Here is a 26,002-nt window from a genome sequence, read left to right on the forward strand (position 1 = left end):
TACAATCCCGGTGGGATCCAAGCACCCCAGATTCCAGGTCTTCTCTCCCACCAAAGAGACTAGGAAACCAGTGGATCCAGCAAAGGGTCCAGGGGACCAGGTTGGAGGCTAAGCGCCCCAGATTCCTGTTCTTCTTCTCCACCCATGGGACTTGAATGAGGACAAGTAATAGAAGAACTACCAGATTATTGGACTTGCTAGCACCCACCAAAAGGGAACTCTGCTCCCCTAACCACCAGACCAGTAAGGGGCTCTTTCTGCACCCACTAGAAGAAGAGATGGGAAAGAGACAATACAAAAATACACTCAGCAACAGAAAAACAAATATGACACCACCAGATTCTAGAGACTCCACACCAGCAAGACTCCAACATTCCAATGCAAACGAAGCAGAAGAGAATGACCTTAAAACCACTTTCATGAAAATGATAGAGGCCCTAAAAGAGGATATAGGAAAATCCCTCAATAAATGGAAGAAAAAACAAAACAAAAAATGCAAGAAATGGAAGAAAAAAAAAACAAAAAATGCAAGAAATGGAAGAAAAATCAAAACAAAAAAGGCAGGAAATGGAAGAAGAAACAAAGAAAAAAATGCAAGAAATGGAAGAAAAAGCAAACCAAAAAATTCATAAAAGGCAACAAATGGACGAAAAGATAAACTGAAAATTGCAATAAATGATGCAAACACTGTAAGAGTTGAAAACTGAAATAGAGACAATAAAAGAAAAACACAATCTGAAGAAAGGGAGGAAATAGAAAAGCTGGACAAATGGTCAGGTACTACCAACACAAGCATTACCAACAGAATAGAAGAGATGGAAGAGAGACTCTCAAGTGTTTAAGATACACTAGGAGAAATGGATTCATCAACCAAAGAAAATCTTAAGTCCAACAAATCCTTAACACAAAACATCCAGGAAATATGGGACACCATGGAAAGACCAAACCTAAGAATAATAGTATAGAAGAAGGAGAAGAAAACCACCTCAAAGGGACAGAAAACATATTCAACAAAATCATAGAAGAAAACTTTCCCAACCTTAAGAAAGGCATGCCAATGAAGGTACAAGAAGCTTACAGAACACCAAATAGAGTGGACCACATAAAAAAGTCCCCTCGCCACATAATAATCAAGACCCCAAATATACAGAATATAGAAAGAATATTAAGAGCAGCTAAGGAAAAAGGCCAAGTAACATACAAAGGCAGACCTATCAGAATTACACCTGACTTCTCCATGGAAACTATGAAAGCCAGAAGGTCCTGGATAGATATTCTACCAACACTAAGAGACCATGGATGTCAGCCCAGACTACTATACCCGGCAAAGCTCTCAATCACTATAGATGGAGAAAACAAGATATTCCATGACAACACTAGATTCAAGTAATACGTATCCACTAACTCAACCCTACAGAAAGTTTTGGAAGGAAAACTCCAACCCAAGGAAATTAACTACAACCAGAAAAACATAGGCATTAGAGAATCCCTCTCTACCAACAGCCAAAAGAACAAAGGGGTGAAATTCCACACCTAATTCCACCACCACCAACCATTGAAAATCGAAGAAGAATGAGAAATCAATGGTCATCAATAACAGACATCTATAGAACATTTAATTCACATAAAAAAGAATATATCTTCTTCTCACCACCACATGGAACCTTCTCAAAAGTCGACCACATACTTGGCAACATATCAAACCTCAGCAGCTACAAAACAATTGGAATAACTCCATGCATCTTATCAGACCACCATGTTTAAAGTTAGAATTCAACAACAACACAAATTGCAGAAAACCTACAAACTCATGGAAATTGAATAATGCCCAACTGCACCATTCCTGGGTCAAAGAAGAAATAAAACATGAAATTAAAGACTTCCTAGAATTCAATGAGAATGAAGACACAACTTACCCAAACCTATGGGACACTTTGAAAGCAGTGCTACGGGGGAAGTTCATAGCACTAAGTGCCCACATGAAGAAACTGAAGAATAGTTATACTAGAGAATTAACAGCACAGCTGAAAGCTCTAGAACACAAAGAAGCAAACTCCCCCAGGAGGAGTAGACACCAGGAAATAATCAAATTGAGGCCTGAAATCAATAAAGTAGAAACTAGGAAAACAATACAAAGAATCAATGCAACGAAGAGTTGGTTCTTTGAGAAAATCAACAAGATAGACAAACCTTTGTCCAAACTTACCAAACAGCAGAAAGTGAACATGCAAATTAACAAAATCAGAAATGAAAAGGGGACATAGCAACAGACTCTGAGGAAATCCAGAGAATCATCAGGTCATACTCCTGAAAACCTGTACTTCACAAAATTCGAAAATTTAAAGGAAATGGACGACTTCCTGGATAGCTATCACTTGCCAAAACTAAATCAAGAACAGATAAGCAATTTAAATAGACCTATAACCCCTATGGAAATAGAAGCTGTCATCAAAAGTCTCCCAACCAAAAAAAGTCCAGGTCCAGATGGCTGCAGTGCAGAATTCTACCAGAAATTCAAAGAACAGCTTATACCAATTCTTCTCAAAGTATTCCACACAATAGAAGCAGAAGGGTATTTGACAAACTCTTTCTATGAGGCTTCAATAACCTTGATCCCCAAGCCATCACAAAGGCACAACTAAGAAAGAGAACTTCAGACCAATATCCCTCATAAACATTGATGCAAAAATACTCAATAAAATACTGGCAAATCAGATCCAAGAACACATCAAAACAATCATTCACCACGATCAAGTAGGTTTCATCCCAGGGATGCAGGGATGGTTCAACATACGAAAATCCATCAACATAATCTACCATATAAACAAGCTGAAAAACAAAAATCACATGATCATCTCACTAGATGCTGAAAAAGCCTTTGACAAAATCCAACATCCCTTCATGATAAAGGTCTTGGAGAGATCTGGGATAACAGGGACATACTTAAACATAATAAAAGCTATATACATTAAACCAACAGCCAACATCAAACTAAATGGACAGAAACTCATCGCAATTCCTCTAAAATCAGGAACAAAACAAGGCTGTCCACTCTCTCCTTACCTTTTCAACATGGTACTTGAAGTTCTAGCCATTGCTAGATCAAGGGGATATAAATTGGGAAAGAAGAGGTCAAACTTTCACTGTTTGCAGATGATATGATAGTTCACATCAATAACACAAAGAACTCTACCAGGGAATTCTTACAGCTGATTACCACCTTCAGCAAAGTGGCAGGCTACAAGATCAACTCAAGAAAATCAGTAGCCCTACTATATACAGATGATAAAAGGGCTGAGAAAGAAATCAGAGCAACATCACACTTTAAAATTGCCACAAACAACATAAAATACCTTGGGGTAACACTAACCAAACAAGTGAAAGACCTGTATTGCAAGAACTTTGAATCTTTAAAGAAAGAAATTAAAGAAGCCCTCAGAAAATGGAAAGGTCTCCCATGCTCTTGGATAGGTAGGATCAATTTAGTAAAAATTGCAATCCTGCCAAAAGCAATCTACAGATTCAATGCAATCCCCATTAAAATCCCAGCACAATTCTTCACAGACCTTGAAAGAACAATACTCAATGTTGTATGGAAAAACAAAAGACCCAGGATAGCCAAAACAACCCTGTCCAACAAGGCTACATCCGGAGGCATCACCATCCATCCCTGACTTCAAGCTCTAATATAGAGTCATAGTCCTGAAAACAGCTTGGTGTTGGCAGAAAAATAGACAGGTAGACCAATGGAATTGAATTGAAAACCCTGATATTAACCCACACACGTATGAACATCTGATCTTTGACAAAGAAGCTAAAAATATACAATGGAATAAAGACATCATCTTCAACAAATGGTGCTGGCATAACTGGACGCTGGCATGTAGAAGAATGTGGATTGATCCATGTTTATTGCCATGCACAAAACCTAAGTCCAAATTGATCAAAGACCTCAACATAAATCCAGCCACACTGAACCTCTTAGAAGAGAAAGTGGATGGTACCCTTGAACGAATTGGTACAGGAGATACCTTGGGCAGTAGGTCAGTACTCATCCTGAGTATACACATGGACTTTGGATTCCCATCCAACAACGTGAGATGCACTCTCACCCTGAACTCTTGGGGGGGGGTCTAGGCCCTGCCCCGGATGAAATGACAGACTATGGACACCCCCATGGAGGGCCTCACCCTCCCTGGAAAAATGAGGGTATAATGGGGGGTTGAGGGGAAGGCACGGGAGGAGGGGAGAGAAAGGCAGAGGGACCTGGAACTGACTTGTGAAGCAACCTTATTTCTAATCTAAATTTAAACTTAAAAATAAATAAATAAATAAAAAGTAGAGAGCAAAGGCACAATTTACAATTATTTTTTGAATAATTGCAATTATGTCTAGTTCCATCAGCTTTTAAATCAATATTAGTGCAAAAAGCAGCTAAAATGAAATGTTAAAGTTTCTTAATAAAGCAATTATACAAATGTGTCCAGAAATCATTGACTGCACATAATTATATAACTCAGTTTAGATTTATTAGATTGTCCTCATATACAAAATGAAATACATTTCAATTTGTAATTAAGTGGTTGGTTTTCTCCCTTCTTGCCCAAGTTTTCCTTAATTAATTCACTGAGTGGTTTATATTTGTGATATACTGACATGATAATGTGCTGCAATTCTGAGAGGGCGCAGAGAATAATTATCTTCCCCTTTAACTATTAAGAAACTCACAAGACATTAGACTTTGTAACACTGAAATACAGGGACATATTAGTTAGGGAGCAGAGTCTTGACTTGGAGTTTAAGTGATAGGAATTTCACATCATATTAACTTTTAGGAAAGAATGACAAAAAACACTGGTTATGTAAGTGGTAGTTACAACGTTGTGGGAATTTTGTCTGATAGTTGCCAGAGAGTAAAATACTGTACTGTAGATGTGAAAACACAACTCCCAAGTGAAAGAGAATAAAAGGATTTATTCTGAAGCCAAATGTAAGTGACCATGATACAGGAATACAGATTTAGATTGCTCAAAATTCCATGTTAAAATATGGAAAAAGAAATATTTTGGAAATAAGCCCTCTGTCAGATGTGGGGTTGGTGAAGACCTTTTCCCATTCAGTGGGCTGCTGTTTTGCCTTGTTGACTGTCTCCTTTGGCTTACAGAAGCTTCTCAGATTCAGGAGGTCCCATTTATTAATTGTCGATCTCAGTGTCTGTGCTACTGGTGTTATATTCAGGAAGCAGTCTCCTATACCAATTCATTCAAGGGTACCACCTACTTTCTCTTCAAAGAGGTTCAGTGTGGCTGGATTTATGTTGAAGTCTTTGATCCATTTGGACTTAAGTTTTGTGCATGGAGATAGATATGGGTTTATCTGCAGTCTTCCACATGTCCACATTTAGTTATGCCAGCACCATTTGTTGAAGATGCTTTTTTTTCTGTTGTGTAACTTTAGTTTCTTTATCAAACATCAGGTGTTTGTATGTATGTGGGTTAATATCTGCTTCTCAATTCAATTCCATTGGTCTCCCTGTCTATTTTTGTGCCAATACCAAACTGTTTTCAGGACTTTTGCTCTATAGTATAGCTTGAAGTCAGGGATGGTGATGCTTCTAGATGTTCCTTTACTGTACGGGGTTGTTGTGCCTGAACCGAGTAGCTGATCGGAGACAGGCACCCACAACTAAACATTGAACCACGGAATCCAGTTGTGGTGAGGGAGGAGAAATGAGCAAATGAACCAATAAACAACTGGAGATACCTGCAGAAACAATTGACCTGACCTAATGAGAGCACTCAGACCCTAGTCGTAAGCTGGGGGAACCAACATTGGACTGAACCAGGCTCTCTGAATGTGGATGCCAGCTAGGAGGCCAAGGCAATCTATGGACTCTCTAACAGTGGAGCCTGTGTTTATTCTTAGGTCACAAATGGACTTTGGTATTCCATTCCCTAAGGAGGGATACTATTGCAGCCCAGATACAGAAAGGAGGGCCTGGGCCCTCGCCCAAATGATGTGATGGACTTTGATGATCCCCTGGAGGGTCTCACTGTCCCTAGGGAGAGGGTGGGAATGGTTAGGGGGGTTCTTGGGAAGCATGGGAGGATGGGAGTGTGAGGGAATGGGGGATGGATAGGTAAATAAGAGTGTCTCTAAAATAATAAAATATAGAAATAGTATAAAACAAATAGGTAAATCAAAATACTTTTCAAATATGTCATTGCAACATTAGATAGGAGAGTCAGAACATAGGATGATCATATTAAGTGCTTTATGGAGTCAGGCAGAATGAGTTTTTTTTTCAAGAGTGTCACTTCTTACTGTCTTACACTAGGTATTTACACATTCATTTGCTTCCAGACTCTGAAAATATTTGTTTACAAACTCCTCTCAAAGGCATCTGATGGGATATATTCCTTTTTCATAAGTCTCAACAAAAAGGAGGCTACCTAAGGAATTAGGAACCTTAAAAATATAAGTATATCTTACATAAAAATTAGTTATAATAGGGGCAGAGCTAACCCATTGAAAGAGATTCCTGTTGAAACAATCTCTGGTAATACAGGGTTGCTGTTTCATGTCTGACCTGATTTTTTTTGGTCAGCTTTTATCTAAACACTATTTATATCAAGGAGTTATTTTAAAATATGCAATGAGGAGGAGTGAATCGGAGATACCGCAGTCTCTCTGTGGTAGATAAGCAGATATGAAGTATATGAGTGCTTACAATGAAAAGAAAGGATAATCTTTGGAATTACAAGCAAGAAGAACTAGAGAATAAGCAAAATCAAAGTAATGGTGTAATGACTTAAAAGGCAGAGGTCCTAATATTCCTTAATTTACATTGTATATTATATGAGTTTGAGCTTTAGGGAACAAAGAAGCAAGACATATTTAAGAATTTTAAGATTGTATGAAGTTGTGTCAGTTTCTGAACTTCAGTGAAAATGTCACTGTATTCACCTTCAGCTTCATAAATTATGAGTCTAAGTACATTCCAACCTCACATTTTAGTAAAGAATGATAAGTACCCATTTTGTCAACAAAGTTTTTAGTATTATGTACTTAATATTTGGTGTTATGTACTTATTTAGTATTATGTTATATAAGTAGTTTAAGAAGAGCAAAAAAGGAGATACCATAATAGAGGGAGCCATCATAGGTTTAAAGAGAAATCTGGCACTAGGGAAATGTCCAGAGATCTACAAGGATAACCCCAACTAAAAATCTAAGCAATAGCCAAGAGGCTGCCTTAAATACCCTTCCCTGATAATGTGATTGATGGCTACCTTATAGGCCATCCTAGAGCCTTCATCCAGTAGGTGATAAAAGCAGAAGCAGACACCCACAGCTAAACAAGGAACTGAACTCTTGGAATCCAGTTGCAAGGGGGAGGAGTGATAAGCAAAGGGGTACAGACCAGGCTGGAGAAACTTACAGAAACAGCTGACCTGAATAAGGGGGAGATCTTGGACCCCAGAATGATAGCTGGAAAACCATCACAGGACAGACCTAGACCCCCTGAGAGTGGGTGTCAATTAGGAGGCCTGGGCAATCTATGGGGCCTCTGGCAGTGGATCAGTATTTATCCCTAGTATACAAATGAACTCTGGGATCCCATTCCATGTAGAGGGATACACTCTTAGCCTAAACACACAGGGGAGGTCCTAGGCCCTGCTCCAAATAGGACAGATTTTGAAGATCTCCAATGGACGGCCTCACACTCCCTTGGAGAGCATCAACTGGATGGGATTGGGGGTTAGTGCAGGCAAGGGAGGAGGGGAGGGAGAGGGAACTGGGATTGACATGCAAACCAAGCTTGTTTCTAATTTAAATTAAAAAATCTGAAAAAACTATATATATATATATATGTATATATATATGTAGCTTTTAGAGAGAGAAAACAATAAGACTCAGTGAAGGACATGTGTTGACAATGAGGAATGTTTATTGTGGGATAAAAATATGAAATGAAATACAAGGGAAATTTTGTACTTTCATAGAGCAAGATTTGGGAACACTTAAATAAAATCAAGCAAGTCCTATTAGCTTAAGATTAATTAAGCAGAGTGTGCTAGGATAAAAGGAGTCAAGAGAGGCTGTATGATACTACACATATTTTTCAGGCTATTTATATGGCTTTATTGTTATTCCAAGTGGAATATAAAGCAATTAAGAAATTGTAAGAAGAAAAGTAATGCAAGCCAATTCATTGGAAGGCATAAACCAAAGTCAGACCACTAAGTAAACATCAACCCCAAAGATAATGATTTTGTAAAACAAAGGAAAGCTGTAAAAGACTGGGAGAAGTCAAATACTGGATGTACAGATAATAGAATTTGTCATGTAATCAAATAGAGTATAGAATTGAAAGAAAATTTCGTGGAACCTCTAAAATGTAGGCTTAAGCAAATGTCAAGCTTATGTTGCTGAGATATCCTGTAGAGGTTTAGGTATAACCACTGAGCAAGGGAGAAGAAAAGAGAGAAAATGGAGGAAGAGAACAATCCTGGGAGCCTATGGCTGATTTGTGTGTAGCTCATCAACATTTACTAGCTTAAGCAATGGAAACTTGAAAGGGGGAAGAGATACCAAAGCAAGGGAGGAAGCTAACCAGTGAAGCAGCTGAGATGAGGGAGGGGAAGAGGCAACCTGGAGGACATCAAAGACAGTTTGGAATACTACTAGCCCAGAGAAAAACACATGCTCCAAGGACTGAAGTGAGGACATGAACCAGCTCTTCAAAGGACCAAGAATCTGCCCCTTCATTCTGTAACATGATCAATGAGATTCTTCATTACAAATACTCTTAATGGGACAATGGAGGCAAATGTGATAATACATCTTCAAGAAAAAAGAAAAACAAAGTTGGCGACAACAAATAGAGACAGTTATACTAACTAGTTAGCCACATGGAAACATACTTGAAGATATTAAGGAATGCTACACAAGAAAATGTGAAAAGGAAAAAAGAAAAATGTCAAAGAACAAAATTTCCTGAAAAGGAAAGAATTGCATTTTTGAGAGTGAGAAAAAGAAAAAGAAGAATTTTCACCTGTTATACTAATAGATAAGAAGACGTTATTGATAAAATATGTTTCTGGATCATTTAATAAATTTAAATTCCTCCCTTTCTTTCTGCCTTCCTTCCTTCTTCCCAACCTACGTTCCTTCTTTTTTTGTAGACAAAGCAACACTAAGTCTAGCAAGAAAGGAATATACATAAAAAGAAATGTTATGTTATACATATGCATAACATATTCATACACAGGCATTCACAGACTCAAATAACAGGCAAGTTAATGTTTTTGAGCACTCTTATATATCATTATAGAAAATCATGATTCAGTCCCAAATGCACAGTTATTCACATCTAAAACATTGAAGTCTTGAGATGCCATTAAATCTTCAAAAAGACTTTAGAATAGCAAGAATTGATAGCAAAGCTTTCCATTCATATATATTTAAAGAACCAATAAGTAAACAATTTCTATTTTCCTGAACATGTAGATAATAAAATAGCATTTCTAATTATGGTCTTCAAGAAATAAAGATTATCAGCCACTAAGGAAATGCATGGAGAGAGCTTCTCAGAGTAATCTGTGGGAAGGCATTCAAAAAGCAAAGTCAGAGAATGGTATGTGCCACCTACCTCCCGGATGTCCCTTTGATATTTTGTGTTCATTTCTTCTGTTTTTATGAGGTCCTTTCTTGCTGTCTCTGCTTCCTGTTCCACTTCTCCCACTCGGGAAGAAAGGGCTGTTAAACGTTCTTTCATTTGGGCCATTTCATAGTTTTGCTTTTCAAGCAATTCTTGTAGCTCAACTATCTGGCTGGTGTCATCTGTGGAGTCTATGGAGCCATTGGATAGACGCTGCAGGAAGACACAAAAGCAGGGCATTTAGGATCCTCTTTATTCTTAACCCAAATGCCTGCAAGGAAAAGAGAAACTAAGTGGTCTTCACAACGAGAAAGAAGAATTCTGAAACAAGCCTAGTCCTGGAGAAAAACTAAGTTTCTGAGAGAACCGGTATCAATATTGAAATAAAAATGATATGTAGTCACTGGAGTGGTGGCTGGGCAGTTACGAATGCCTTCTTAGCTGCTTCTTCTCTAGAAGACCTGAAAAAGTACTTCTTGCAGCCCCACGTAACTCCAGTTCCATTTTATGCTCTCTTCTGGACTCCATGGGTACTGCACACACATGCTCACACATGCATCTCTCTCTCTGTCTCTGTCTCTGTCTCTGTCTCTGTCTCTCTCTCTCTCTCTCTCACACACACACACCACAGAACCCCAACACATGTAAAGAAAAATAATGAGATATATATTTTTAAAATACATCATATGTGTATGAAAGAAAACAATTAGTTTTGAAACAGGATGACAGAGGCATTTGCACAGCAAATTTATACATATGTATGAGAAACCTATATTATATTTGGAATTTAGCATACATACATATATATGGGATACATATAGCACATTATTTCAATCAATAACCAGATATAAACTATGTGCTTTTTAAATCTTTTATTCAAATTCCTTTGAAATTTCCAGGCTTTATTTCCTTTTATTCTTTTAATTAGAATATTTTATACACTTTATTCAGATCACATTCTTTTCCCTCCCTTAAATTCCCAAACCTTCTCACCTCCTTACATATCTAACTTCTGAAAACATGGAACCCTTTTGTGTTATCCAACTACTTCTATGCATAGGGCCTGTTCTACAATGTGGTTAAAATACCCAGTGACACTCCATTAGAGAAAATTGATTTTCCCTTCTCCATCAGGTATCAGTTGCAAATCGTTCCTTGTTTACAGGTAGGACTTCCTGTTCTCTTCCTCTTCTCAGCGCCTCCTGCATGCAATGTTACAGTCTTTCTGAGTTTATATTAGTATAGGTCCTGCTGTGTGTAGAAGATGTTTCTGTCTGCCCTCTTTACCACATAGACATTCCAGCACATGAAAGGGGGACAGCTGATAAAGATATCTCATTTAGGTCTGTGTACCTTTCTACATATTGTCCACTTGTGTATTTCCGTATTCATTACCATCTACTATAAGAAGTTGTTTCTCTGATGAGGGCTGTATGATGCATATAGCACTATGTCATTAGGAGTCCTTTTATTTATATTTCATTAGCAGAATAACAGTATTAGTTTTTTACTTAGGGCCCGTGATCTATTTAACTTCAGGTTTTTGACTACTTTATAAATATGATTCCATTTCATAGAGTGGACATTAAATAAATCAGAAGTGCCTGGCTATCGCCCCAACATTTGTGCCATTATTTCAACAGTGTATCTTGTAGGCAGTTCTCTGCTGTTGGTCACGTTATTGCTTTTCTCCTCCTATAGTGTGCAAAGTGTCACCATGAATACAAGTCAGTAGACGTTAAGCTTCCAGCTGGGTAATAGCTTTTTTTCCCACTCCATGTTCAACGACCTAAGTCCAAGGTGTCTTCAGCAATAGGGCTTTACAATCAGTCTATGTAGAGTAATTAAAAGCCTTGACAACAGCCCATCATGTTTGGACAATCTAGAGGACCTTTTTGGTGAACTGTTCAACAAGATGTAATCCATAACTGGAACTGTGAGGTCTGCTTACTGGCTTACTACATCTAGTTGAGGAATTGTTTCTCTCATCATATAGTCTCTTATTTATACCTTTCACATATTTATATATTTTAGGTATCTTCTAGAGTAGTAGCTTTCTATATGGCTTTTCAAAGAGCATTCATTGTTAGCTTTCCCTCCCCATATTCCCTCCTTTACTTATCTCTTCCATCCTGCTTCAAATACAGTTTACAGTGATAAATAGGACTCTAAAATTAGAGGTTTTTAGTATTACTGACACTTTTACAAATGACACTTACAATTTCGTTAAAAGAGCAAAATTTACATAATCCTCATATCTTTGGAAGAGACATAAGTCAGCAATGTTGATTTCAGAATAGTCAGCAATTTAAAGTATATATACCACACAGGAGGAAGGTGAAATAGGTCAAATATTTTTAAACAGTTAATTTCACTTTTTGAAAAGGATAGCTATAAAAACAGAGAAATGTATGTTTCAAAAGTATTTTAGAAGCCAATACCCAAAATCTTTAAGGAAAGTAGAGAACTTAATAACATGAAAACAAAACAAAAATATATTAAGGAAACTTGAAAGTAACTAGAAATAAATTTCTCAAAAAAAGACCTACAAATGACCAGATTTATGAAAATTTTCTTGGCATTGGAAATCATCAAGGGAGGTACAAAATAAAATCTTCATGAAATATCATCTCATGGTATTCTAAGGCCTGTTTTACAAAAGTTAGAGGGCATCAAGGGTTTACAAAATTTTACACAATAAGAATGAATGTAAATTACATAATAGTTATGGAAATTAGTAAGACATATACAGAAAAAAGATAAGTAGGAGTTCTATGTAATCTCGTAAGTTTTCAGTGTATATCAAGTCTCCAGAGGAATATTGTATATGCCTTCTCTACCCTGTTATTCAATATGGTATTATTCATAATAGTAACCATAAGGCATCAGAGTGGTCACCAACTGATCAGAGGGGTAAAGAAAATATGGTACATATGATAATAGAATTCTACTTTTTTAGAAGAAAAAGCTTCCCATTATCTACATCATGATTGAACTTAGAGGAAATTATAAATACAATGAACCAGAAAAGCAGTTGCAATGTGGTTTTGTTTATAATGAAGAAGTTTGTGTGCATACAGAGTCAAACAAAATTAGAAAACTAGAACAGAGTGATATAAACACAGTCAGGAGAGAAAGGAATGATTATTAGAAAAAGGATGCATTAATCAAAGAGGGCAATGCTTCAGCTGGATGGGAGGAACATTTTATAGTGATCTATTGTACGTGTGACTCATAGTCAATGTGTTGTTCATTTCAAATTGACATTTCTTGTATTTGAAAATTTCTAGAGGAGAGGATAATCAGACATGATGAATGACTATCAAGTTATCATTAATGAAAATACATTGATTATTTTTCAATTGATAGTGCAAAACGATTAGGATTTAAATCTTTATTGAAAAACACTTGCATAATGTGTGTGTCCCTGAATTCAGTCACCAATATTGTATACAAGCAGATAGTGGCCAGAAAAAAAGAAAGGGAAGAAGGAAGGGGGGGTGGAAAACTGGGGAAAAGAAAGAGGAAGAAGGTAAATAAATGAATAACAAAGAAAGAAAGGAGGAGGAAGAAAGAAAAGAAGGAAGGGAATGGATGGGAGGGAGAGAGGAAGGGAAGGAAAGCAGAGAGAAAGGAAAGAGGGATAGAGCTATGGAAATAAAGAAAGTAATGGAAGGATGGAATGAAGGAAGGAACAAGAAAATAAAGAAAAACAAGAAAATGAGCAATCTTGTCCCAATGCAACTTAGTTAAATTTCTGTGTTGAGAGTAGGCACTACAGAAACATTGGGGTGATGATTTTCAAAAGAATCATCTCAACCAAGCAGAAATGGAAGGTGTCAGAACAGTAGAACAGTGCAGCCTGGTCTGCCTTGATGCTTATCGAGCAGCAGGAGTTTGTTCCAACACTGGGTGTATTAGGAAACATTTGAACATAAATTATGTTTTATGTTCTCGGTATGCAACTTTGTTCCTAAGAATCATGGCTAAATAGGAAAATAGACCCTTGCTAAACCAAACTGCATGCTACCTGGTCACTGGTTACATCCATGAAACTCAATCCAGGCACAAGTTCCAAGTCTACTAAACCATATCTACTTCCCAAATCTATGTGATCTTAGTTGCTTCTGCAATCACCATTTACTCATAAAGACAACCTTTAACTTCTGTGACACATACACACACTTTAAAGAAAAGAGTTTTCTTTAAAGGTAAAGGTCCATATTTATCAGCATTCAAAGTTGCTATAATTACAATTTCAAAACCTGCAAAACTATCACAGCTGCTACACATTTGACAAGTGGTACCAGCCTTTCCTATAATCCATCTCTCAGTTTCTGTTCAGTGTTCTGTTCTCAGTAAATGTGCAGATAGTTGCATAATGTGAGAGTTCACAGTTACCTTCTTCTAAGAACAGTTCTGGGAGAGGTATTCGTCTCTCAGGCCTCTGTAAGCAACACTGCTGACATTAAGATAATAGTCAATGAAGGAGTACGCAGCAAAAAGACTATTGCATCCACTATAAGGCTCTCCCATTTTCTTTGACAAATTTCAGAACCTGTGTTATGAGAGTACTGTTATCAAATGCTCAATGCAATCTTCTATGGATTAGTTTCATGGATCCAACTAGAATCACAATAGAAACTAGTCATTTATGGCATATTCTTGTGGGGGTAAAGGAAACATTTACACCTATATTGTTAATTTAAAATTGTCATAAATTATAGAAGATAAATCTGAATTATATGGTTAAACAAAATAATTTGCAGCTATATTTCACACAATGCAAAACAACAAATTGCTTGCATTTGCACTAAGTCCAAATCTCCCTCAAACACACAAGCACACACACACACACACACACACACACACGTTATGAAAAAGATGCTAAAACTAGAGAAGCATAAAATGCAGTTTCATTTATATGGAAGTCTACAACAGAAAATCCTAATCAATGGTGTCAGAAAAGCAGATTGGCTGGACCTGTGTCAGGACAGAGAGACTGAATGCACAAGAACACAAATTCACTTTAAAGTGAGAAGCGATTGTTTTCTGTGTGACTGGGATGGTATTTACAGAGGCATATCTCCATACACACATAAAAACGTATGTTTGTTAGAAGAAAAAATAAGAAATCTCTAAAATAACTAAAAATTGCTCTTATCATGGGAAAAATTACCATTAGAATCATTTAATCCCAAAGACCTTGACAAACAAAGATTTACCTAGCTGTTTTAGTTTTCTATTGCTGTGATAGCACACCATGACAACAAGGGAAATTATGGGTAAAGGGTTTGTATCATCTTAAACTTAACAACTAGTAACTGAGAACAGGAACATGGAGGCAGGAACTCATCATATATGACAGGAACATGTAGGCTGGAACTCAAACAGGAACCATGTGGAAGTGTTCCCTACTGTCTTGCTTCCTTCCCATGGCTTGTTCATTCTGCTTGTTATGGCTCCCTAGAACTGTCAGCCTGGAGGTGTCACTGCTCACACTGAGATGAGTCCTCCTACATCAACTGTCAATCAAGAAAATGTACCATAGGCTTGCCTACAAACCAATCTGGTTGGCACATAGTTCGTGGTAAAAGTTCCTTCTTCCCTAATAACTCCACCTTATCTCAAATTGTCAGTTGTTTAGTCATGAACTGAAATGCACAACCTTGGGTTCCAATCTAGTATGTCCACCATTCACTGTACTAATAATAAAATGTAGACATGAACCGGTTAAAATTGAACACACTGTACAACTGATACAAATATCAAGCATAATATATACATATAAATTAGGATGTAATATAGATAAAATATATAATTATATATAGTACATATAATCAGTGATGTGTAATTCACAAAAATGTGTTGATATACATAATACATATCTATATCACATATGTGTGTATATATTTTATGAATATTTATTTAGCACAAAGTGGTGGTAATTTTCTAATAAAAAATAACATTTGAATTCTGTGTACCTGAAATCTATCAAAATCTTTTTAATACTGCATATTTTAAGAGGCTTAAGATGAGATAATTTTAACTAAATATAAACAGTAACCAAACACTATTAAAATGATAACCTTTGAGTTTCTTAAGCAGCGAAGATGCATTGTATAGCTTGGACGAACTTGTGAACAATGTGGGAGAATATGCTTGCTCTACTAACTTACTGTTACCTGACACATTTATGAAACTTCTCCATCTATAAATATACAAGTATTTTTTAAAAAATTATGTGCTGTGGATGAAACCTAGGGAACATTATTTAAGTACTATATCACTAAGGTAAAGTTCATGTCCTTAAAATAAATTTGCATTTTAAATTTATATTCCAGCCAGATTAACCAATTTTTAAAATTTTTGTTACTTTTTTGCTAATGGTAGAAAAGTATATTTGGTGTTTTTCACATACTACTAACATACTTAATAACTAACAGTTTATTTTCTGCTATGAAATTTTTTCAACCTAGTTTGTCTACCTAAGCAATAGTCAGTTTTAATCTTTCCTGTATTTCAAGTAGATCTTCAGTCTCTCATGTGTTTTATTTAATGCTTACTGAACTTTTAAAAAGAAAGTACAAATAGGGAGATAGACGAGCAGATGTTTTAAATTGACTGTCTTAGTAATAAACATCTTATAATACAGGCATAAATACTTTAAAATTTACTAATACCTACAGAGTGACCAATAAACATTTCTATTCCACTTGCACAAGTACCTCTGACATTTAATAGTTAACAGTGTATTGGTGATTACCTTGCCAAAGAAGCAATAATAAAATTTGCAGCCATCAACATAAGTCATCAGGTTTTTCTAGACTGGAAAGCATCCTATAAATTAGGAGACATTCTTAAAATTTATTTTCATCTATGATAAAAGAAATGTAGAAATAATGAAGTGTAGAACTATAAAATAAACATATACCACAGACTCAGACAGGAAAATATTGATAGGCATAAAAATAAGAGTAATAAAAATGTAGAGAGTTGATGTACAGTTAGCATAAATCAAAATGCATTGGGGCAAAGAATGCATCTGATTGAAATATTCAACACACCATTCTACAAGTGAACAATAAAATGAATGAATGATATAAATAAATTAATTCCTAGCATTAGTACAAGGAGAGATTTTTGAAAGGATTTAGGCAGTGGAGTGCCCTAGCAAACATTTCTGTTTTTTCCTACAGATCATGATAGTCCATACAATATACAAAATTCCTGAGTTCAAATTTACATCCAAGTCATTAAATAAGACTTCATCTTGATTACACTAACAAGATGATCTACCAAAAAGCATAACTTGTAAAGGTTCTATCCCTAAGCATGTATTCAAAATTATATTTCTATGTTGCACACAGTAATTAAGTTCTCATCATATGCTAGACTCAACTATAAATCGATAATGCAATTTAGTTACTTAATGTCTGCTAATTATATCTGATTCAGAAAAAGAAATTGATGCACCAAAGGCAATGTATGGTGTGTGAGACTTTTAAAATGACACTTAAAAGATTAAGAGTTTGCTCTCAATGTCTGGTTCTAGTGTCTACTTATAGAAGCTGTCTTTCTCTTTCCTGCCTCCCCCCTTTATTTTCTTTGTATTTCTATTTTTTCATTCACCAACCTGTCTACTAGTTCAATAAACAATCAAAATTCCAACTCTATTTATCTGTATTATGCCAGACATAAAGACAAGTCCTAAATTATTATCAAGAGTTCGTTTTAAAATATCATCTTGTGTGTTATTTTTTTGTTATGGATGCAAGTAAATCAAGCAACCAAATGTGTGCAAAGGACAAGGAAACATTTACTGACTAAAGCCACACAGGCTTTAAGATTGTAAGTCATAACTTAAGTGAGTTTTAAGTAGCTCCACGTTATTATTTTTTAATTTCATTATTCTGCCTTATTCTGAATTTTTCTTTCAAATATCAGAAATGTCCACTGATTTCAAATGTTGCATGACATATACCACACTTTATCTCTTATTGGGGATTCTCTAGCACAGCATCGACAGATGTTATTTTTAATTCTGCATTGTCTCTTTAAGTCTGTTGTATAGCATACAAGGCATGTGATTTCACCTTCTGCAAACCTAGAGTTCAAAGCAGCAACAGTGTTTCCTGTGTGTGTGTGTGTCTACCGAATCCATGAACACTTTTAGAATCCTTGGAAGAATTGAATGAGAAAATATTGATGGACTCCATTTTGAACAGCATAAAAAGAGGAAATTTTATCTTTGTTTTACAGATTTTCTTAGGTATTGTCAGTGCTTATCTAGGATTAAGAACCACAGATCCATATCTTGGTTGTACTTAATTGATTTTGTGTCTTCTTAGCTACTAATGTAAAAATAATAGAGAATGAAAAATAATAAGGCAATAAAATTATTGAGAAAGTGATTGTAATAAAATAAGAGACCCAAGGAATTACTTATTTTTCTTTCACTTAGTATCCACTAGGTATTTTTAAGTATTTCAAATCATAAGATAGTGAACAGTCCTTTATCATTCCTAATTTGATATGACCTGTAGTCTTTGTTGACTTGTATAAAGTAGACTCATTTTATGACTTCTTTATCTGTTATTTTTAACCCATTGAGTTTAATTATTGCTGTCCATTTGTGCTTGAGTGCTGGCCTCATCCACTGGGGCAGGGGAACCTATCAGTTGCTATATGCCTAAAGAAAAATAATTCTCTGTCCCCTGAAGACTTCAAATCTCAGTAAGTCCTGCTCCACTGAGGCTCCACAGTAGCTTCAGAGTCTCCTGCTCCCTTCTTGCTAGAATTTTTGCCTGTTTAGATATTGGTGATCTTTTGCGGGTAGCCACAGATGCTGTGCACAGCCCTTCCACTGTAGACAGCTTGCTTCTTCCCAGGTGTTAATATCTTTTGAAACAATTATACACATTACCTCTAGGCATGGAACTGCAGTCAGAAACCTAAACAAGCAGGACCACATCACTCTTTACATATATAAGGGGGATGGTTAAGGTACTGGCAGGTTGCTTTTGATGAGAAACACATATGGTTTTAGATTACATCAGTGGTTCTCATCTTTCCTAAGTCTGCGACCTTTTAACACAGTCTTTCATATTGTGATGACCCTCAATCCATAAAATTATTTTGTTACTACTTCATAACTGTAATGCTGTTACTATTATGCATCATAATGTAAATGTCTGATATACAGAATATCTGATATACAACCCACAAAGGTTGAGAACCAATGGAAGAAGTCTGTGGTTTGGCTAGGAATTCTGAGAATCGAAGTACAAGCCTAAGACTCTAAGTATTGAACCTCCTCTTACCTAAGGTTGAAGAGCCATGCATACAATACCCAGTATTTGGAATGATCCTTCTTAGTAGATTCAGTTCTGAGTTAAAAGTATACCCAAGACATGTTGTATTTTTATGTAATGGATATTCTCACACAGAATAAAAAGGATAAGCTCTAGAAATAAGTGAATATGTGTTATTCTGAAAACAACTCATGTGAGGAAACAATAAGATCTGGAAGATGAGCAATTTGGTCCTCAGGGGGCATTTTATCTCAGATCTATCTACTGATGAATGGAGTAGTGGAGAATATATAATAAACAGTAATGCAATTTACTTTTGAAAAAGATGAGATTTAGGAACTTACAAGATTAAAACAATCTCAATCTTTTCCATTGCAAAAATAATAGAGTTGAACTCTACCAGAGCTGGTAAGCATTTGTAAAGCTACCACTTGCTACTGTCACTATTATCTTTATCCATTGCTACTCTTCCTGCCCACTAGTATCCAGCTATTTTGATATTCTTCATTCCCTAGAATATAGCAAAGAAATGTCACCCAGCCCATGTTTCTTTAACTTTACCCTCTGAACTTTTTGTTAAGGCTGAGTGAATCCTTACCTTTTCTTTAAACTCCAGTATAATATTAATTAATTCCTCAAATTATATTTTTATCTCATTTTGTCATGGTTTCAATATTACTCTGCCATGAGTATTGTTCAGTGCAAATTCTTGCCAATTTATCATAGGGCCACATTTTCTGAATTGCTACCACTACATTTTGACTGGTCTGTGTAGGGAGCATTCATAGACCGCCGGCCCCCAAATCATGACAGAGAGTTATTATTAATTATGAATGCTCAGTCTTAGCTTAGGCTTTTTCTAACCAGCTTTTTAAACTTATATAAATCCATTTCTAATAATCTCATATACCTATGTCCTGTCAATCCTGCTTTTCTGCTTCTTCCATATCTGGCTGACTGGTTATCCCCTGGCTGGCAGGATTCCCTCTTCTCTCTACCCACCAATCCCACCTATCCCTCCTCTCCTAGCTATTGGCCATTCAGCTTTTTTTAAAGCCAATTTTATTAGACCTTAGGCAGGCAAGGTGAAACAGCAACACTTCTTTACACAGTTAAACAAATGCAGCATCAACAAATGCAACACATCTTTAAACAATATTGCTACAACACAAACAAATGCAACACATCTTTACATAGTTAAACAAATATTCTATTCCACAGTGGGCGTGAATCTTGTAGTGAGTATTTGCAGCTAGGAAACGAAAAACTAAGCATGGAGCATGTGAGTTTTGAAAGTGATTGTCTCCAAGAGCAGCATTATTGTTGTTGCAAAAATTTTCAGGTTTACTTCATCATGCTAAAAATAGTACTAAGAAAAATGCTGTTATGCCTGGTCCTAAGCAAAGTAGCCAGTCCTGTTCTGGCATTTTATTCTGTGACTATATTCTTTAAACAACACTAAATCCAAGATCATATTGAAACCTTGAAAATCATTTTATCTAAACTTACTTCCTTGCCAGGGTTAGGTTTCAAATCTGGGACACACGGCTCTGGTACCTATATAACACATCAAAGCAAATGCTGGCCACTGTTATCTCTCAATCCTTACCTGTTACAGGGCCCCCTTGGCTGGCATACAGAAACACTTACCATAAACTTTCCAAATGAGGGAGCTGGGCTGCTCTCCCCTTTATAATCTAATCATTTGGGTACCCCACTCACATGTTCCCTTGGATCTTCTGGCTGCTGCATCTGGTTCTTTTCTTTCTGTTCTCCTTTCCTCTCCCATCTCCCACATGGCTCAGCTCAATTTGATCATGTCCACTCAGGACTTTCCCAGATGTCGCTGTGTCTGCCTCTGGCTATGCTCTCCTGCTTATTTGCAACAAACCCAATCCTCTGCTATACCTAGGGGCACTCATGTCCTTTCCTTTCCTTTTTATTTCTTCTTTGTTTTCATTCAGCTTCCTATTTTCTTATGTTTTGGAAATGCTGACAGTAATAATAGGACATCTGAGAGTAATAAAGCTCATGATGGTGTATTTTCAATGATGCTGTTTTGCCAGCTAGTTTGTCAACTGAATTATCAATACACTGATAAAAAACATGCCCTTATGGTTAATAATCTACCCTGAGTATGCAATTTAAGTAATTTTACTGCCCTGAACAAGAGGAGGTACTTGTGACTAGGATTACAAATTACCTTCTATTACTTCTATTGTTAGTTAATAACAATCAAGATTATTTTCTTCTGAATAGCAACTTGGCAATTTATGCATTGATACCATAGAAAATTCTTTATTGATAAACTTCACTACACATTCTCTAGACTTGCATTCTATTATTTTCTTATGCTTAGTTATGTATTAATTCTCAATTCAGCTTAAAAACAACCTTTAAATTGTATCCCTATAAATTGGGAGTTGGTGGCACAAGCCTTTAATCCCAGCACTTGGAGGAAGAGGCAGGCAGGTGTCTGTGAGTTCAAGGCCAGCCTGATCTACACAGTGAGTGCCAGGACAGGCTCCAAAGAAATACAGAAAGACCCTGTCTCAAAAAACAAAAAAAATATTACCCTATGATAACTTATTACTCAAAGATATTGCTAAATTCCAAGTGATCTTGTTATGAAAGGACCAGAAAGGAGTGATAAATACTGCTTTTGATTGTAACTATAATATTTACTTAAATTATCAAAATAATAACTCACATGTGTTTTTTTTATTTAATTCACACTTGACAGACAGGGAAATTTGCACTAATATGCAACCATTATTTAATCATGAAGAAGTAATTAAGATTTAGTAATATAAAATGGATCATAGTCTATAGTCTACTTGTTTTAAATTTAAATTTAAAATAAAGTACAAGTTGTATGTTTTAGGCTTGTCCTAGTTATGGTTACCATTACAGTGATGGAAACACCATGACCAAGCAAGCTGGGGAGAAAATGGTTTGTTTTGCTTATACTTCCACATTTCTGTTCATCACTGAAGGAAGTCAGGACAGGAGTTCAAACAGGAGATGATGCAAAGATCATGGAGGATTACTTTTTATTGACTTGCTGAGCCTGCTTTCTTATAGAACCAGGGCCACCCTCATCCATCAGTCACTAATTAAGAAAATTAACTTCAGGATTGCCTATATCTTAATCTTATGGAGAGATTTTCTTAATTGAGGTTTCCTCCTCTTTAGCTTGTGTCAAACTGATATAAAATTAGTTAGCACAATTGATCCCTTACCAAATTAACACACAAACATCACTGTGAAGTCATAACCTTTCCTTTAATGTTCATCTCCAAGATCACACATTAATATAACACCACAATATGAAATATTTTACATTCTTAAAAAGGACCATAATCTTATAAATTTAAACACTTTAAAAATGCAGTCTCTTTAAATGAAATCCAAAATCCCTTTTAGAGTTCAAAGCCTCCTTTAAATATTGAAAGTACCTCAACTAGGGGCTCCAATAAAATCAAAAATAAGTTATTTCAAGAGGGAAGCATGAGAATACAGTTACAATGAGATGAAAATAAAACCAAAATTCAACATTATTAATCATTCAGTGCTCAATATCTGGGATTTACTCACAATCTACTGGGCTCCTCCAAGGAGGTTCAGTCACTTCTCCAGCCTGTCCTTTGCAACACACAGAGCTTGTCTTCTAGGGTCAGGCCAGGTTGTTCCATACCTGCTGCTGTTCTCAGTGGCTGTCTCGTGTCCAGTCCATACCTTCTGTTGTTCTCGATAGTCATTCTTGGTGGTACTAGCATCTCCAAAATGCTGAGGTCTTTGCAGTGATTTTGTTGCACTCTCACCAATAGCCTCTCCTGTGTTCTTTTCAAGGTACAAAGCCACGACTCTCTGCATTACACCTTCGATCCTGGCTTCCACTGCTACACCTGCCTAACTTTCACCAGCGGACATTTCTGTTTTCTAACAGTATCAAGCCTCAGCTAACTGCTGGGAGACTTCCCAGAAGATTTCACCTTAGTAATTCTGATCTCTTCTTAATCACCACTTGTTTTTCAGTTCCAGCCAAGCAGCATCAATTATCTCAATGAAGCAAAAGTTTTACTTCAGTGTTTCTGATATCTTGATAATCACAGCCTATTTTTCATCGCCAGCTTACCAGACACCACAGATTCTTCATACAAAAGACCCTGTGGTGTCTTGGTTTTGTTTTTAAACTCCACATTCAGGTATCCATTGTCTGTGTTTCTCTCAACGTTCACATCTTCTAAGTTCCTTCAGTATAGCTCACCAAGTTTTGCATGGCTTTGCCAGCCCAAATTTCCAAGGATTTCCATAATCTGTCCAAAAACATATGGCCAGGTCCGTCACAGCAAGACCCCATGAGCCTGGTAACAATTTCTGTCCTACTTAGGGCTACTTTTGCTGTGATTAAACACCATGAACAAATGAAAGCTGGGGTAGAAAAGGATTTATTTGGCTTATACTTCCACATAGTAGTCCACCATTGAAGTCAGGTAGGGAATTCATTCGAGCAGAGGGATCCTGGAGGCAGGAGCTATTTCAGAGGCCACTGGCAAGGAGTGCTACCTAGTGGCATGCTCATCATGACTTTTTATAGAACCCAGGACTTGAGCCCAGGTATAGCACCACCCTCAATAGGCTGGGCCCTCCCACCATCAATCTTTAGTTAAGAAAATCCCTACAGGCTTACCCATAACCTAATTTTATGGAGACATTTTTAAAACTGAGATTATTTTCTATCAGATAACTTTAGCTTCTTTCAAGTTGACATAAAACTATCCAGCACAAGGCTCACAATGAAGGCTATTTGTGAGGTATTTTAAACAATAATATACAGTCAATCTCAAGCATACAGAAATAATTCTACAAATTATCAGAAATTTAAAACATAATGAATGTTCATGATCACAATGTTTGAAGCATTTTATTATATATTCCTGCCAAAAGAATGGACAAAAGTGTAAAATTTTTCAAATCATCAGTTTCTCAGAGTCTGCCTGTATACCTGTAGCTATGAGATCAGAGACCAAAACCAATTATACAGAATTCCTCTTTCTCCCAGTTCTGTAGATGTAACCAGAGAATCAATATGAAAGAAACTATCTTCAAATCTTCCAATGACTGTCCATCTTAGAAGCTATAATTTCAGCAGAAAAATATGGGGCTGTGTGCTGCCTAAGATAACAAAGCCTTATGAATTATGAATAATATATCAGGAAGCAATATTGTCACTTGAGAATCACAGATTACTTATACACTAGATGATATGCTTACTATATATTATATCTGGCATAGATCATTCTTATTTCATCTGTCATTAAATGGAACATCATTTGCTGGTATATAACATAGTTGAATGCAGATACATATGTAAGTGCATATATGTAAGCTAAAAATAGCCAAATCTTTGAATTATTGATTCCTAGAAATCACATTTCATTTATGTTTCTTATCATGTAATGCTGGAGCACAAATTTTATTACATATTCTTGTTATTATAGTTACATAAGTAAAAAACTGTAATATACTTCCAATCTTCATAACTAAATCTGTCTGTTTGTAAAGCTGTTTGAGGAAAATCTATTACTGATGATATCATTTAAATGAGTCAATAATGGCAAAATTTATGTTGCTTTTCTCAATGTTTTCCTGAATGTAAATACCTTGTCCTAAAAAGATTGATGGTACACTGACTGACTTAGCTGAAAGATAAATTATTTGTTATTTTCAATCTCAGTCACAGTTTATGAATTAATCACAAATTGTTTATCATTAACATTTGGCTTAAATTTTCAATAAATAGTGGTTTTATATAAAGGTATGTCTGGTTGTTGGCCATCAGACATGAAGGTTGTTCCTAGAAACTCATTTGGGTATGTTAGTTTCCTTATCAAGAAGGAAGAAGAATGAAATGCCTCCCTTCTGTTTCCACAGCTCTGATGGGGAAGGGATTGCTTCACACTTCATCAGGAACCTAATGCTACCTGCTTTGCCATTCCATTACTTGCTTCTTAATCTCTGGGTTTTAGAACCCCTGGGGACTTCCAGTTACAGCAGTTTAGCTGCTTGTTTCATGTGAGCTTAATGCCTAAGGAGATTAGGTGTCCAAAAATATCAAGTGTTATGGGCAAACAAGGAGATTCTCTTGAGCTTTAAGATCAGTGTATGCAAATATTTAAGTTATTTTCATCTAGTTTGAGACCCAGTTACAATTTATATTCCTCATCTTACACTAGAAAAACAGAAACTGTCTTTTGGGAGTGGCTAAACAGAGCACTTATATCCTACACTGCATTGCAAAGAAACATGGTTTCTTTCTAAAGGTGAATGAATCAATGAGTCAATGAATGAATAAAACTGCTAAAAGTGCAGTGGGTTTATACATTGGGTTTCACAATATTTCATTATCAGAAGTAAGACTAGGATCTTTGAGAAAAGATAAAGAATCTCTTAAATACTAAATCAAAAAAGAAAAATAATGATTGCCAAGAACATTTTTCATTAACAAACTGGATGCAATAACACCTATAAACTGAATAACTCAGAAGTAGTGCCTTCAGGAGAGTACTGTACAAAACGCTTTATGTGGAGTTTAAAGCATATATTTTATATGTCTTAAATATACAAATTGTGATACATATATATAATAAAATTAACAGCAACTAATAAAAATTGTATATATATATATATATGCCTGACTACATACATTACAAACACTTTAAACTTTAAAATTAACAAATTGAAAATAACAAGTTAAAAAAAAACAGTGTGAATTTCTGATGAAAAAAGCCTAACACATATTATAGTTGATTCAGTATGTGAAGTTATTTTTTTATATTCCTACAAAATGAAAAGGACAGTAGACATTTATTTCCATTTAAAAGCAGGTCATGTGTGTCATACCTTTTCATGAACTTTCTGGCCAGGTTCCATCCCTTCAAGATGCTCCGATTCTGTGGACCCTTCACTTGACGCCATTTTTCGTTGAATATGAACATTTTGTTCACGCAAGGCAACAATC

General features: G+C 36.0%; 1 protein-coding gene across 25 annotated transcripts in view; it reads right to left on the minus strand.

The window, feature by feature from the left end:
- The window catches only part of Ppfia2 (PTPRF interacting protein alpha 2), a 451,568-nt gene that overhangs the window by 111,160 nt on the left and 314,406 nt on the right, over window positions 1–26,002 (minus strand). For all 25 annotated transcript variants that reach the window (XM_040754942.1, XM_013111885.3, XM_040754945.1 and 22 more), the window contains 2 exons: window positions 25,885–26,001; window positions 9,656–9,877 (listed from right to left, as the gene is read on the minus strand). In XM_040754942.1, coding sequence (XP_040610876.1) covers window positions 9,656–9,877; window positions 25,885–26,001 — 339 coding nt within the window. The remainder of the gene's footprint in view (window positions 1–9,655; window positions 9,878–25,884; window position 26,002) is intronic.

The sequence above is a fragment of the Mesocricetus auratus genome, unplaced genomic scaffold, assembly GCF_017639785.1.
Source record: "Mesocricetus auratus isolate SY011 unplaced genomic scaffold, BCM_Maur_2.0 Super-Scaffold_100011, whole genome shotgun sequence".
Classification (NCBI taxonomy): Eukaryota; Metazoa; Chordata; class Mammalia; order Rodentia; family Cricetidae; genus Mesocricetus; species Mesocricetus auratus.